This window comes from Lepisma saccharinum, chromosome 20 (assembly GCF_977018435.1).
Source record: "Lepisma saccharinum chromosome 20, izLepSacc3.1, whole genome shotgun sequence".
NCBI lineage: Eukaryota > Metazoa > Arthropoda > Insecta > Zygentoma > Lepismatidae > Lepisma > Lepisma saccharinum.
This window is the reverse complement of record NC_139248.1, coordinates 67,066,986-67,081,374: the sequence shown is the minus strand read 5'-3', so window position 1 is coordinate 67,081,374 and position 14,389 is coordinate 67,066,986. Positions and strand designations below refer to the sequence as shown.

The 14,389-nt window shown below is 38.8% G+C and overlaps 1 protein-coding gene across 1 annotated transcript in view; it reads left to right on the top strand.

The window, feature by feature from the left end:
• The window catches only part of LOC146003312 (putative G-protein coupled receptor CG31760), an 822,492-nt gene that overhangs the window by 783,881 nt on the left and 24,222 nt on the right, over positions 1-14,389 (top strand). Inside the window, exon 10 of the mRNA XM_083141570.1 lies at positions 12,075-12,184. Within this exon, the coding sequence (XP_082997696.1) occupies positions 12,075-12,184 (110 nt within the window). The remainder of the gene's footprint in view (positions 1-12,074; positions 12,185-14,389) is intronic.

Sequence of the window (14,389 nt, the reverse complement as noted above, 5' to 3'; positions counted from 1 at the left end):
CCGGAACATTATACTCTGGCCGCCGGGTCACTTAAATATCAAGACATTTTGGCTCCGAGCCGGGCTCCCGCGTAGCAGATTGTTAGCGCTCTCGCTTCTGGTGTCAGCGGTCCTGGGTTCGATTTCCAGTGAGAGCTCAAAAAATGTCGGCGTTGATTCAGCATCGTGAGGACAATCGGGGAGATACTTGAAAAGAAGTAACGGGCTCCAGTGTCGAAAGCCACATAACAGCAGCGATGGGACTCGATGAGCTGACCACGTGTTACCCAACGAAGAGCCTCTTGGCGTGCTTTGGTCTTCAGAGGGCTGTTCCGCCACAGAAGTTTAGTTTATTGATTGATTTGCTTTATTTTACTTCGCTTTTTGTGCCACTTTTGCCTAATTTGCAAAGATGGGAATGAGTTCGGATTTTTAGGTTCCGAAAATAGGCTCTAAAAATCCTAAAATAGGTTTGAATAACCCTAAAATAGGTCCTAAAAATCTTAAGTTAGGCTTAAAAAATCCTGAAGTAGGTTCAAAAAAACTTAAAATAGTTCAAAATTCCTGAAAAATGCTGATTAGTTATAGTCACCGGCAATGAAAATGAAACACTTATATCCTGAAACACGCACTATCTTGCATAACGCTATGTGTGTTGCCTAACCCTACGGCGATGGCAGAACTTACCATTGGAAATTTGCTATTAAAATCCACTCCTCGCCGTATAGTTAGGCAACAATCTTTCTTCATGTTATCCACAGTCAAACTCCTCAATTTTGGCTGTGAATATCATCTTATATGCTGAAAATAATATTTCAACGGAAACATAGTAAGTGGTGCAAACTTCAATGGCGAAATGTTACTTTGCAAGGCGTGAATGCCACAAAGCACCGAAGTGACGCGAAAGTGAGCAAGACCACACAGATCAGACCACTTTGTATTGCACAGGTAACAGTGGAACCAGAAATTTTGCTTTGTTTATAGCTTTGAAAAATCACCATGAACTTGGAGGAAGGGAAATCGACAGAGAGTTTCAAACACGTTCGTCATTTAATATTTTCGTGACCAAACAAAGCAAATGCCTCTGTGTGGCATAAAAATCCTGTAAAACCTTTAAAAATATATAAAAACCGGCTTGATTTAGGCGCATAAACCGAAAATAGGTTCTAACAAGCAAAATAGGTTATTTTAGGCACTAGAAAACTTCATCAGTTGTTGTTTTTTTTTAACGAAATGCTGACATAACTTATTATTTCTTACATACCTGTAAAGGAAAAAAATAGGTTAAAAAACTAAAATCCGAGGTCTTGTGATGATATGAGAAAATTGATGAATGGCAAACATCCATGCCCAGGTCAGGATTCGAACCTGGGACCCCTGGCGTCGTAGAGCGATATCCTAACCACTCCGCCATGTGGGCCGGCCAGAGTTTATTTTAGTTTGACTCGGACCCTGCGGGACAACTAAGCTCAGAGACATTTAAGTTCCAAATTACTTTAATTCTTGACACTTGAATTCCATTATCTCACATTCTGGACTCTTGAATTCCGGAAACTTATACTCTGGTCGCTTACACTCCGGGACACTTAAGATCCGGAACACTTATATCCCAGGGACATTAAAGCAATGGGGCGCTCAAACTACAGGACACTTAATGTCCGGGACGATTAAGGGCCTGATACTTAAGCTCTGGGATACATGTATTCCGGGACACTTAAATTCCCAGACATATAATTCAGCTTAAATTTCAAGACACTTTGACATCGGGACACACAAGTTTCAGGACACTTGATCTTATCTGTGTATGAATTCAAATTCAAAATGTGAGTTCATTGCTTCCAGGACTTCCGCTTAAAAGGTCATTAAAAATATCGATGTTTCACATGGACTTTAGTATCGTAGCTACGTCATTTTTACATTTCGCAGCCGGCACTTTTCCGTTATTAAGGGAAAAGTTTTTATAATAATAAATTCGACTTAGCCATATATATCTTCGTAAGAAGCCTCTATACCTCTCCCTCTACAGGAAATGCTTCAAATACCACATTAGTGGAAGATTGTTACTAAAATATTGCTCTGTTTGAAATATGCCACCACTACTGCATACTTCAGCTGTAGAAAGTTTAGCATCGTTAGATTCTTGCTTAATGTCATAACGGCATTGGTTAATCTTGTTGTATCACCATGGCGTCATATTTATTTTATTAAATAGTTCTGCAAAAGAGTACTAAAAACTGTTGCTTTTAATTACTGTAACAAATCTTATTTTCGTGAAGAGGAAACACTAGACTAACTTGGTGGTAATTTGTTCTTGAATAGACAGCACAAGAGACAGTGACCGTGTTCACCAGGAACAAAGGTTTCGGAGAAATCCTGCTAACAGGTGGAGCTAGCGTCAGCAATTACTTAACGACGTTTGATGTTCGTTTGGAACTGTTTCTCAGCGAGAGAGGCAGGTGTAATTATGAACCTCTGAGAATTTGGTGGTGCTTCATTCTATTCAGAGGAACCTTGCAAGAAAGAGATGAGAGTGGTTCACTGCAATTTCAGTAATGTCGAAGTTACTTCAAAATACTAGAATCATTCTTGCATTGCAAAAAATACAATCAGATATTATGCAGGAAATAGTCAGTTTTGCAAGTGATGCAAAACAACCATGATACCTTCGGCCATCTAACACAGGTCTTGCAACTTTTTCTCAACTTTTTCCACCTTGCAAACTAACAAACTTGCTATTCTTTTTTTAAAAGTTGAAATACTTGAAATGCAAACTTCTCAAGCTATTTGTACACCAAATGACTCGCGAACAAGTCATAGAATTGAACGCTTAAAAGGAAATGACGTCAGAGATCGTCATTTTTCTCATTGGATGCAAGGTTAGGTCCAATAATTTATTTTTAGGAACGGTTCTAAATAACGCCATGCAAGCCTGACTGTTGACCAATCAGAGCATTGAAAAGAAGCATCGAGGTACAGAATGCTATTTATTTCTACTCTGTGGTAAAGAGAAAGCATCGAAGCAACGTATGAAGGGAAGTGTAAACACGTGTTTCTGACTTGCGAGAAAGGAAAGAACATTTTCATCCTTATTTATTTAATCTCAATTTTACCAAAAATAATGATCAATATTTCTAGAGCAGTGAGTAATGTGATGATAAAGTATATTCGACAAGACTATAACCAACCGTAAAAGAATATTTTGTGTTGATCTTAAATTGAAATTTAGATAAACCCACAAAACAACTCTCTGTGTATCTGTGGAAATGATATTTTTATAAAATTAATTTGTTGTGTTTTTCTGGTGTCTCAGATTATATTGAGACTATTGTCGAGAAAATACATAAACATCACACTTCTTTCTAGTTTCTAATATGGGCTACGTCAGTGGCGTATACTGGGTTAAGAACGTGGGCTATCGCACCATATCATAGTGTTCGAATGGACAAAAATTTGCTGGTGGGGGTGTTTTTGTTTTTTTAACTCATTAGGGGTGGCGGGTTGAAGTGATGTGACTCTGTGATTAAAAATATATACCTCATAAATAAAACATGGAAATGTACACTGTCAGTAAGGAAAGGATTTCAAGAACTTCATTCTTATTTGCATAAATGAGAGGCCCATAGTGAAATAGTATGTAGGCCTGTAAACGAGAATAAAAATAAAATTCCAACCTACCCATTTTCACGATTTTAGGTTCGGGTACTCCTTGTTGGCGCAGTGGTAACGTCGTTGCCTTGAAACTAAGGGGTCCCAGGTTCGATACATGGTGGTTTAGATACCACTTTAACTGTAGATCCGATCCCCATTAGCTTATCTGTTCATAAAGTGGACATACAAGAAAAATCCCCAATGATTTGGAGCTTATCGTCATTCGTAAGCCTAATAGATAGCTTATTAATTATGTCCCTCATTTCAGTTCACTACACAACACAGCACATATCATTCACAAAAATACAATCCACTCACTAATGTATTCACACGCTGCCTCTAAATAAATTCCACGCACCAAGACCACTCGACACGATCTAGACTAGAACTGTTCCTTGTCATTTCGGTAATTTTTAGATGCACTCATCTCAGCCAACAATTTTCTACTCCCCACTGTATCTCTAGTTGTTTGAAGGTCAACGACCTCTTTTTCAACTCCTCTGCAAGCGTTTAATGATGTTCTTGTCCCTGCCATATGACACTTTCGGTCGCGAAAATTTGGCTTCAAAATTCCCCATTCCTGGGAAGATTACATGCTGGGAAAAATTGGTTTGCAACATTGACCCAGACTGTTGAGGAAGTTCAGAGGGTTTTTTCCCCACCATATAGCAACCCTGTTTCCTTTCCTGTAACACTTTGGCTCCACAATTCCCCGTTCCTGGGGAAATTACATGCTGCGAAAAATTGGTATGCAACATTGATCGGGCGATCTTTGTGGTAGCCCTGTCACGCTTGCCCGTCACCCCCGTGGAGTTGCCCGCCGGCGCTGGGCCAGCCGCCTCGCGAATTCAAAGAAAGCGGCCAATGTTTCCAACTCCTAAGAAATCCGGTTCATCTTCTTATTGAAATAAACAATTTTATGCACATTTTCTGATAGATATTTTTTGTGTATTTTGGTCACTGAGTCTGGGCTTCGCAGATAGCCTAGATAGCCCCGAATATACGCCTCTGGCCTACGTCTTCCTTTGGAAGTGAAATTATTATCTTTGTTACAGCTAATCGCTAGTCTATTTCTTTTCATGCCGTACACACTGTGAACGTATCCATTTTTTCTTTGAATTATGTACACGTGCAATTTCAGACCATTCAAGATTTCCAATAGGAACGTTGTTCAATGACTTTCAATTGTCAATTCAACGACTTGTTCGTGATTCATTTGATCGTATACAAGGCGCTTAAAGTTTGACTTGCTTGGCTTAGAAACGCTGTATGATGTGAAACCAAAATCACGGGTTAGAATCTGAGGTAAGCAATTTTTAGATTATGGTACATACACTATTTTCATCTTATTTGTAATTTATGTGCGTGAAACTACAAATTCTATCATAATTTAACATTGTTGTCCGAAGAAATCTTGACATAATAAGAAAGAGAAGTACACAGAAAGTCTTGCTTCATGGCATGATATTGGAGGACCTACAGGAGGCTAAGACAGCCATGAACAGTGGGGGCAGGGAGTGTTCTGTGGAATTTTTCCAAACTTTGTTTGAGGCCTAGGCAAAACGCTCGCTCAAATGCATCGAACATGGTAGGAACTATGTGTACGGGTAACTCTGAGTAAAGGACATCACAGGTAAACTATATATGTTCATTGTTTCAATCTTTCCATTATTAATCAAATTGTACCTCAGCAGGCAAAACTTTTTTATGTCCCCTCGTAGTTTAAAAACTTTTCTAACAGGCATTAATTAAATATAAAGATTCATACAGGCGGCTACACGCATCAATTTGAAACAATCCTAAGAGCCAAGTAAAAGAATCGTTTGTTAAGCCTCAAGGAAGAAGCACTGGTATTTTCAGTTAAAAACTCATAATATTATTAAAATTTTATATTCAAAATCATTCATTTGAATTATGGAAAAAACAAAGTATTTCTTCACTACTGTCGGGGTTTATCATACTTTCTGTAATCATCCTTGAATGTTTAATGTATAACCTACGACATTGTATCGCATGGAAAAAGCAAGTTATTTCGTTTTGGAAAAGCACGTCAGTAGTAGCAAATAAAGCCGGGCAGTTGAAACATTAGCAACAGTAAATGTCGAATTTTGGCATAACTTGCTTTCCGAATCTAAAACGCTAAAATTACATTTCAATGGACATTTCCACTTTGACATAAAAAACGTTTTAAATCCATTCATTTTACAGAGAATGACACAAACATGAGATGTGCAAAACATCTCGGCGATATTTGTTTCGGTTCTCGAGAAACACGCCTTCAAACACCGCTGAAATTCACCTACTACGTCACGGATTTGAAAACGTCCTCTCCACAGACAGGAGGTCCTCTGACGTCATCACTTAGAAATGCGTGCAGGCGGGGCTTCTGCTTGTCCCGTCAACTTAGCATGAGCCGCGGAAGCGACAGAAAATTCACTTGTTACTGTGTAAAACAAGTATCTTACAACTTCCAGTGCAAAAATCTGTGCTCCATTTCTTGGAGATGAATTATACCCTAGCAGTATAGTAGTATTTACTATAATTCAGCCACTCGGTAGAGGGTTTTCCCATTAGGGTGACAAAGCAAACCTTGTAACAGTCAATGGCTGAACACGTGAACAGCCTTGTTCATTGCGAATACATAGGTTAGTTCTGACTGGCAAGAACTTAATGTTATAGGAATGCCTTTTCTGGAATTACAGTTATTTTCGTCATAATATTTTTTTCACAAATTTTAAGATAATACTTTTAGAACACATTGGTTTACACGCCAATTTCTGCAATATAAGAGGTGATACGGTATAAAAAGGTACGGTGAGTTTTTAAATTTCCTGCAGTAAATGACAGTTTTCTTCAGTTAATATATATATTGCAATTTTTTGTATTTAGCCTACCTTTACGTCGCTTTTCCGTTCTTTGTTTAACCGCCACGATGAGAACGCATGGTTAATTTATTATGTATCATCTCTAACATCACATTTCTTCCCACTTTTGGCCAAATAAGACTGTATCTGAAACTCTGAGTAAATAAATAAATAAAAAAAAAATAATCGCTACAATGAAGATGAATAACTACAAGCTGTATTCGAAGTCGGGGTGCAGGAGTACACCCCTCCCCCCATGCACACACTACCACCAACTGCACAATCTAAGTATCACCCAACCTGCCATGATAAGAGACGAAATTTTTCTTCTGTCCCATCTCATTTCGAAAACATTCACTTGTCCCATCTCCTTTTATGAGACGAGACGGAACATGCCTCGTCTCGTGAGCAACACTAACATTAACAATAGAAGCATCCCCTAGCTGTCCCCAAAGTCTCGAGCAAACATCCTACCATGTAACAATTTCCAGTTCAATGAAATGTCACTCACAAGGAAACAGTCATGCCCAGGTCGAGAGTCAAATCTGGAACATGCGACTTCCTCATATAAATCATGAATTTTGTGTATAATAATTACAACGCCAGTTCATTCCTGGTAATTCTGAATCTGCAGTTTGGTTTGCATATATAAGCAGGATAATATTTAGTTTTCGAGGGCTGTACCGTCGAAACGAGGAGACAAATAATAATAATAATAATAATAAATATTAAGGAAGTTTTTTTGTATTTATAATGATAAGCCTCTGAATACGTTGTTAATTCTATATTTTTCTAGACTTGAGACGAGAACGAGAATTGCCCTCCCAAATCGAGACGGATGTTTATAAATTGAGACGAGACTGTCAATGAGACATTTACAAATAAACACGAGACAGACATTTACAACTCTCAACGAGAACGAGAACAAGGCTGCCATGTCTCGTCTCGATAGGATCCTTAGTGGTGAAGTTGTGAACCAACCAATTAATGCGTTCGGGGTAACGAGATGAGGCTCCTTTTTTTGCAGTACAAAATTCAAAATAATTATATCGTACCATTTCAGAATGGGATATTGTTATACACATGGGCGTATATATAGTTCACGGGGGTGAGGGATGGATCAACTTTTGGTATGATTAGGGTTTGCTTTATTTCGTAAGTGAAAATCCAGGACACTGCTGGCCAGAAGCTTGTTGGGGAGCATGGGGGGAGGGGATGTTGGACCCGACAAAGTTATGTGTTTGTAGTCACGAAGTATTGATACTTTTCTGTTCATCTTGTGTCACTACGTTTTTAAGAACCAAATTTCTTTAATATGATTCGAGGGGGAAAAATAACTGATTTGATAGACTCAATGCAGTTTCTTATCGCAGAAATTCCGAAACTATCAGGAAGTTTGCAGATATTGGTCTGCAGTCCCATCTGGTGTGTGGAATTACTGAAATTTCCTTCTCATCCGTATCCCGTCCTATACGTCTCTAATTTAAGCGAATGAAATAAATGCGAAGGAATTTTTTTATGAACAAGCGGATCGAACAAGGAAAGTGGTAATTTTAGTGAACCAAAAAAAGAGGGGGGTTGGACCCGTTGAATCCTCCTTAAATACGCCCATGGTTATACACATTATTTCCTTGTAATAATTATACATAAACTAAGTATAGATATGTACTGTGCAACTAATGTAATCTTCTTATTGTATTTTCTCTTATCTGCACAAAAATATTTGTGCACTACATAGGTTACGGTAAACATCGATAAATACAAGTTTAAAAAATATTTTTGAGTGTATGGTCAGCAACCAATTTTATAAGCAATATTTTTCGCATGGCCTGAGAACACACGCAGCTGAACCCTTTCATTTATCTTGCACGTGAGCAGCACGGATATTTCATAGGAGAATGATCATTACAAAGCATACCTTTCCTTTCTCCTATCGCTCCGATTTGTAAAACTGCTGCACGTATTCGCTCACCGTGGGCTACCCATCCGGAACTGGACGCTCGAAGCAGACGACAAACGAGCTCTCCCTAAGAAGTGACGTAGTAACATGGCGGCGGCGTGTTTTCAGCGCAACGCTAGCCTCGCAACTTGGAAGTCTCGTTTCTGCCTTAAACTGGACGCAGAGAAACACGAGAACTTGCAGGGGTCATTTTTCCAGGGTGTAGTTTTTAAAATTGTTCTAAAAAAAATTGAGTGGAAATGTCCATTGGTTTTGCTGCTAGATTGCTTCACTCCATGAAGCATTAGGCCTTGTTCCTTTCCAAGGGATGGCGCTAGTTTCACACATACAAATTACTTCTTGTAGCCTTTTGGTCTCTCTCTTCCATTTGTAAAGAATTTGTTCCATATTTTTCATAATTGTCGCATAAATTAAGCAACATAGCCTACTCTAATATGGCACCTAAATGTCAACTTTTCTTCCACGTTACACTCTGGACTGTATTTTGCAGGCTAACGAGGCTCTGGCGTCTGTACTCACACCCGGTATAATCCTCTGTGGACCTTGTTTTGTGATCTTACCATGCGTGTTTGTGACTATCCTTTCATCTTATCACAATTCATCCTCATCTTCGCAATAAGCCAAAAGTGAAAACCAAAGTCAAATCAATTAATCTAATCTACTTCGATCAGCTAATTAAGTATAGTCTATGTTAAATTCCTTCTTAATTGAAAGGGATAGGACAAAATATCCACTTTCGAACCGAAGTACACAGTGAGCAGTTGAAAGGCATGGGCAAGGAGACACAATGAAGGGAAGGAACACTTCAATTAGAGAAATAAGGAAGGTTATATCAAGATTAACACAGGAAAGATAGGAATGATAGCCAAGCAGGTGATATCATAGAGTCACTTCCTAGTCTTTCCTAGATTGGAGTGGATAGAGGGAAATTTAATCAGAAGATTTAGTGAACAGATTACCCGTGCGAGGATAAAATGTAAATAAGACATTCAACAGCAAGGAGAAAAGGCGAAAGGAATACAAAGAAATGCAGGATTGGGCGAGAGAATACGTGTTTGTGAAAATCATACATTTTATATCTGCCCACCCTAAGTTATCAATATCTGGCTCTTGCCCACCCGGTCAAGATTTCCTGTGCTTGCTGTCCACACAGCCAGGACAATCAATACAGCAAATTGTTTGCAGGTCCTGGGGGCAAGAGGCCACAGTGCGAATTAGCATATAAAAATGTAGGCCAATCCCTGAAATGCGGAAGCATTTGTTTTGTGTACCCCCCTAAAATTCTACCAACCACAAATTCGAAAGAATAAATCATTCAACGTTCGATTTTTTTTTAAAAAAAAACATATTACTAAATAATTGTTTGTTATTCATGATTAGTTCTACACCTTTAAGGTACTAGTCAGTAAATGTAAAAAGAAAAAGAAGTAGGTGGTGTTCATTTGTCTGTGACTGTGACAGGTATCTGGGATCTGATAAATCCAAGGTTACTAGAAGTATAGAGGTTGAGCAGATGGATTGTTTTCTTCGTAATGGCGCAACGACGACGGTTAGAGGTGAATTTATCCATGAGACGAATACGAAATCTAATGCGCTAGTGTTGCACTATGCAGATAGAAGAAAAATGGCAGAAACTGAACACACGAAATCGAGTACACAAATGCACATTTCCTGATGTATGTAATATGCTTTATTTTTTATAAGCAAAAAACGCACTTAAAAATTTCTGGTTTCAGATAAATTGAATTTACTGGCGGATATTACATGTAATATGAAATAAAAAATATCTCTCCAGCTTCTTCTTTATAGCGCAATGTTAGACGTGAAATTGACATAATATTGTCGTCAGGGAATTCTTTACTTTCGATTTCATACCACCATCGGTGGATTATTGAGATGGACGATGCCGCCGGATCTAGATGTTGAAAGCTAAGAATAAATTGTCATCAATTTAGAGTTAACGATAATAGCAGTGCCCCACCCCTTTGACAGCTAACATTACCCTAGAAGGCACTTTATCCTGCCATCGTAAATCTAGCTCCATGAGAGTCAGTTCTAACTTAGTTCTTTTATGCCCATCAGGTTTGGCAACACTGCCAGGAGGCAAGGAAATAAGCTTTGATCATATGGGAGTATGATTTGATTCATTCTCTTGTGAATATAAAACTTCCGATGGAATAGAAAGAGATGTCAACGGGAAGAGGGCAGTTTGAAGATGAATTTCATCACCGGAAAAGTCGAAACTTCCATTTGATTAGCCGTAACTTGATGTAGAAGTTGATTCCCCAAAAGGAATACATGGGATTCCGAAAATTATTATTCATCATATTTTTCAAACATCGTGTCCAGCTTCATAATCAACATAACAAAATGTTTGCACTTACAACATGGAGACAAATTCATACTCTTTGATACACCCAGGGTTTGTTTTAGTAGCAGTGCCCATTCGGGCGATACTGAAATAAATGCACAATTGGTGCGTAAGTGTATCTCCTCGCCTTAAGAGAAAGTAAATTGCCCTTTCCCCTTAGTTTTGGCACCTTGACCCCACCCCCTCCAGTTTTGGAACCCAATCGCCGGCACTGAATACAGCTAATTGAGCTACCCCACAGACGTCTCTTCCGAGCGAAAATTCAAGAAAATCAGCAAAATCACCTGCTAAGTCATCAATCCTCTTCTGAACTGTATTTCTGATTTTTTTTGTTTGTTTTGAATTTTGTTATTTCGCGTCACATTTCTACCACTTTTGGCTAATCGCGACAATGAGGATGAGTGATGATATGATGAATTTGATCGCACGAAGAACACCCATGCCAAGACACGTGGCATTGTAGTCCTTATAGTTCTTTTCATACTCCCACAAGGTTTTAGCAGTAGTACAGCCTCTGTGTGTGTGTCAAACAGTAAGGTGATATGGTTGTCTGAAACATTTTCAGAAACTGACTTTTATTCAAGGCAAACCCTTTACTTCAACCCTCCCCAGCAAGCAAGACTACTTCAGAACTAACCTATCAATCAGTTTTTTGTTATCCAGATTGTACCGTGCAGGGAAAATAGGCTAATCTGGTGAACTTCAGATGCATCGAGGCTTGTTTCACGAGAAAAGGAAAAGGAAATGTACACAGGAGCAAGCATGCGGTCCGCGAATTTGACATGGCTGAACAATGAGAACACCCTATTGCAGTTGCTATGCTGTCTATCATCATTTGCCTGTCAGCTTGAATCATCTCCTCATACAGTCCTAGAGTACGGTCGCCATTTTGAAACTGAGCTGCCCATGCGTGCATCTGCTATCTAGAGATTGTTAACTGAATCATCAAGCTGGATTGTGCTGCCACCTAATGACACCTTTAGAAACTTCTTACTATCATTTTCAGCTATCCCCACATCAGTTTATGACCTATTTGCTAATTTCTTTCCCCTTGTATTATTCGGGACTGTTCCTTCATGGATTGTTTTCCAGTGGAGGAGGGCAAAAGTACTTTTGTAGCATATCTCTATACTTTTTATGTTGTTTTTTTCATTAGCTTCTTTAGTGATAATTTGAATAATATATTCTCTCTTCTATCAGTTGTAACAAATATTTACTTGCAGCTTTCTAATACAGGCTTTCTTTTTCTTAGATGGGAGCCATTTTTCCTGTTCTAGATCTATACTCCTGCATTGCTACAAAATGGACAAGACACATGGGATTCTGTGTTACGTATACTGCACTCCTCATGAAGACTTGGAGGTAAGGGAGTACTTCATATATTCTAAGCTAGATATGATTAGAGATTCCCTTGGGATATCGGCCAAGTTAGTTCCAGATATGATTCAGAGCTTGCCGGAAGCATATGTAGGGCATTCCAGCATTACGTGTGTGACATTTCATTCTTAAAATGTAAGGTTCTAGACATGATATTGGATTAAAATATTCATAATGAAATAATTTCACAGAATTAGGTACTTTATAGTGTTGTCAGCCATGGTGGTCTAGTCGGTGCGGTGTCTGACTGACATGCGGGAGGCCTGGGTTCAATTTCCAGGATAAGTGATATAAGGTTGGAATTTTTCTGGCCTTGTCCTCACATAATGTGGCTCTTGGGCTCACCCAGCCTCAAATCAATAGGTACCTGGGGGGGGGGTAAATGCAGCCGGAGCATGGTGCTGATCACATCACCTCCAAAATGGCAGAGATCAAGAATATATGGGGCCGTACCCCCCCCCCCCCAATCCCCTAAATGTGTCTTCATGGCATGGTGCTATATGGACGGGGAACTTTACCTTTTTACTTTGTGGTGTCTGCTAACATGTGAAAAAAAAAAACTTCAGGATGATGACACAGCCTGAATGCATGAATAGCATTAATGAAAATGTGTTACGTGTGTGTTGATTCAGAAACGTAGCAAAGTTTGGCATAAGTTGTCTGTGAAGCTTACAAGCTACAGATACAAATTCTATGAATTCACAAACATTTAGGCTTAATGCAATTTTTTAAAAAAACAGTAATTTTCAGTGGAATTCATTTTGTTATCTACATGGAGTAGGATCACTTTTCGCAGAATGTCCCATCTGCAATTGACCTGGCTGATATCTGGAGAGAATTTCTTCATTATTTAGTGGCACACAAATGCTTCAAGGAAATATTTTTAAGTATTTTTATTGTTGACTAAAAATTAAAGAGCAATATATTAATAATACATTTGATATGGAAAATCTTGACCATTATAGGCATAAGCTCATTTTTTTTCTGTGAAGGGGGCTGGAATTGTAAAATTGGATATCACATCAACATTCTAGGTAGGGGTGCGATACTATAAAACTATTTCTTATCATTATTCACCTTCGTTTTAAAAGTTGTTCAAAGACAAAAATGGGGTTATTTTAAGGGGAACTTGTATTTATCACTTTGGTTTAATTCAGTTCTTTACTACTTTCATTTATAAATTTTTATTCTCTCAAAATTTCGAGAGGGGCTGGAGCCCCATTAACTCTCCTCCTGCATATGGCAGTGATTATAGGCCAGGAAGTTTATCCTCATACACTTAGTAGTGCCTCAATTTGATTCTTTATACAGCAGTTTTGTCCAAGGTGCAGCCTGGCCTACATTATTCAATTATCTTTGAGTAGTTTTGAACTTTGTTTTCTATCACTTTATTTAAGTCCCAAATCATGGCCGTCCAATCTAAGGTGGCATACTTTGGACTCAGGCTACGAGACACATGCAGGTACGAGTTTCCTGGGGGGGAAGCGTAACAACTTTTCTCTTGAGATTTCGGCCTGTGTATTGAACCGGTGGCGATCCACCATCGTGAGGAAATTAGTGAGCTACGAGTGAATAGCGTAACTCTGTCTTTGAAACCTACAATAAATTAATTATGGGTTTGTCATGTTGACCATACATCACCCTGTAACTGGTGGGAGTGAGTCCGGCACCCACAAGGGCTGTTGCACCACAGGCTATGTTATTACTTTCCTGAATTGGTATTTTAATTCTTCTTAATGAAAGCGAAAACTTTTACAAAACCTTAAAAATATTGGATCAAAATTACACAGTACGAGTGTAAGTGGGCTATCGTTGCCAGATGTATGTTTTGCGCAAATATGGAGACTGACCATGCTGTTGCAAATATTATCAAGTCCTTAAAGGGCAAATTCTTTTCCTCTTCCCATCTGAAATACCTGTTCCCTGTATGTCGGTTGCCTGCCCTTCCTTCTGCTGTGAATGTGCCAACCAAGTGTTCAAAATTCCCCTCCTCATGAGAACAGCACACCTCTCAGTGGGTGAAACAGGGTGGCTACTCACTGGGAATTCCAGGAATTATGTGTGAATTATTGGCTCCAGGAATTATGCATGAATTTTTCTCCGTAGACGTTAAAAATTGCAAATTTTATTAATCCAGATCCCATTGAATTCATACATATGCTCTGAGGCAAGTATTTTACAGTTTAGCTT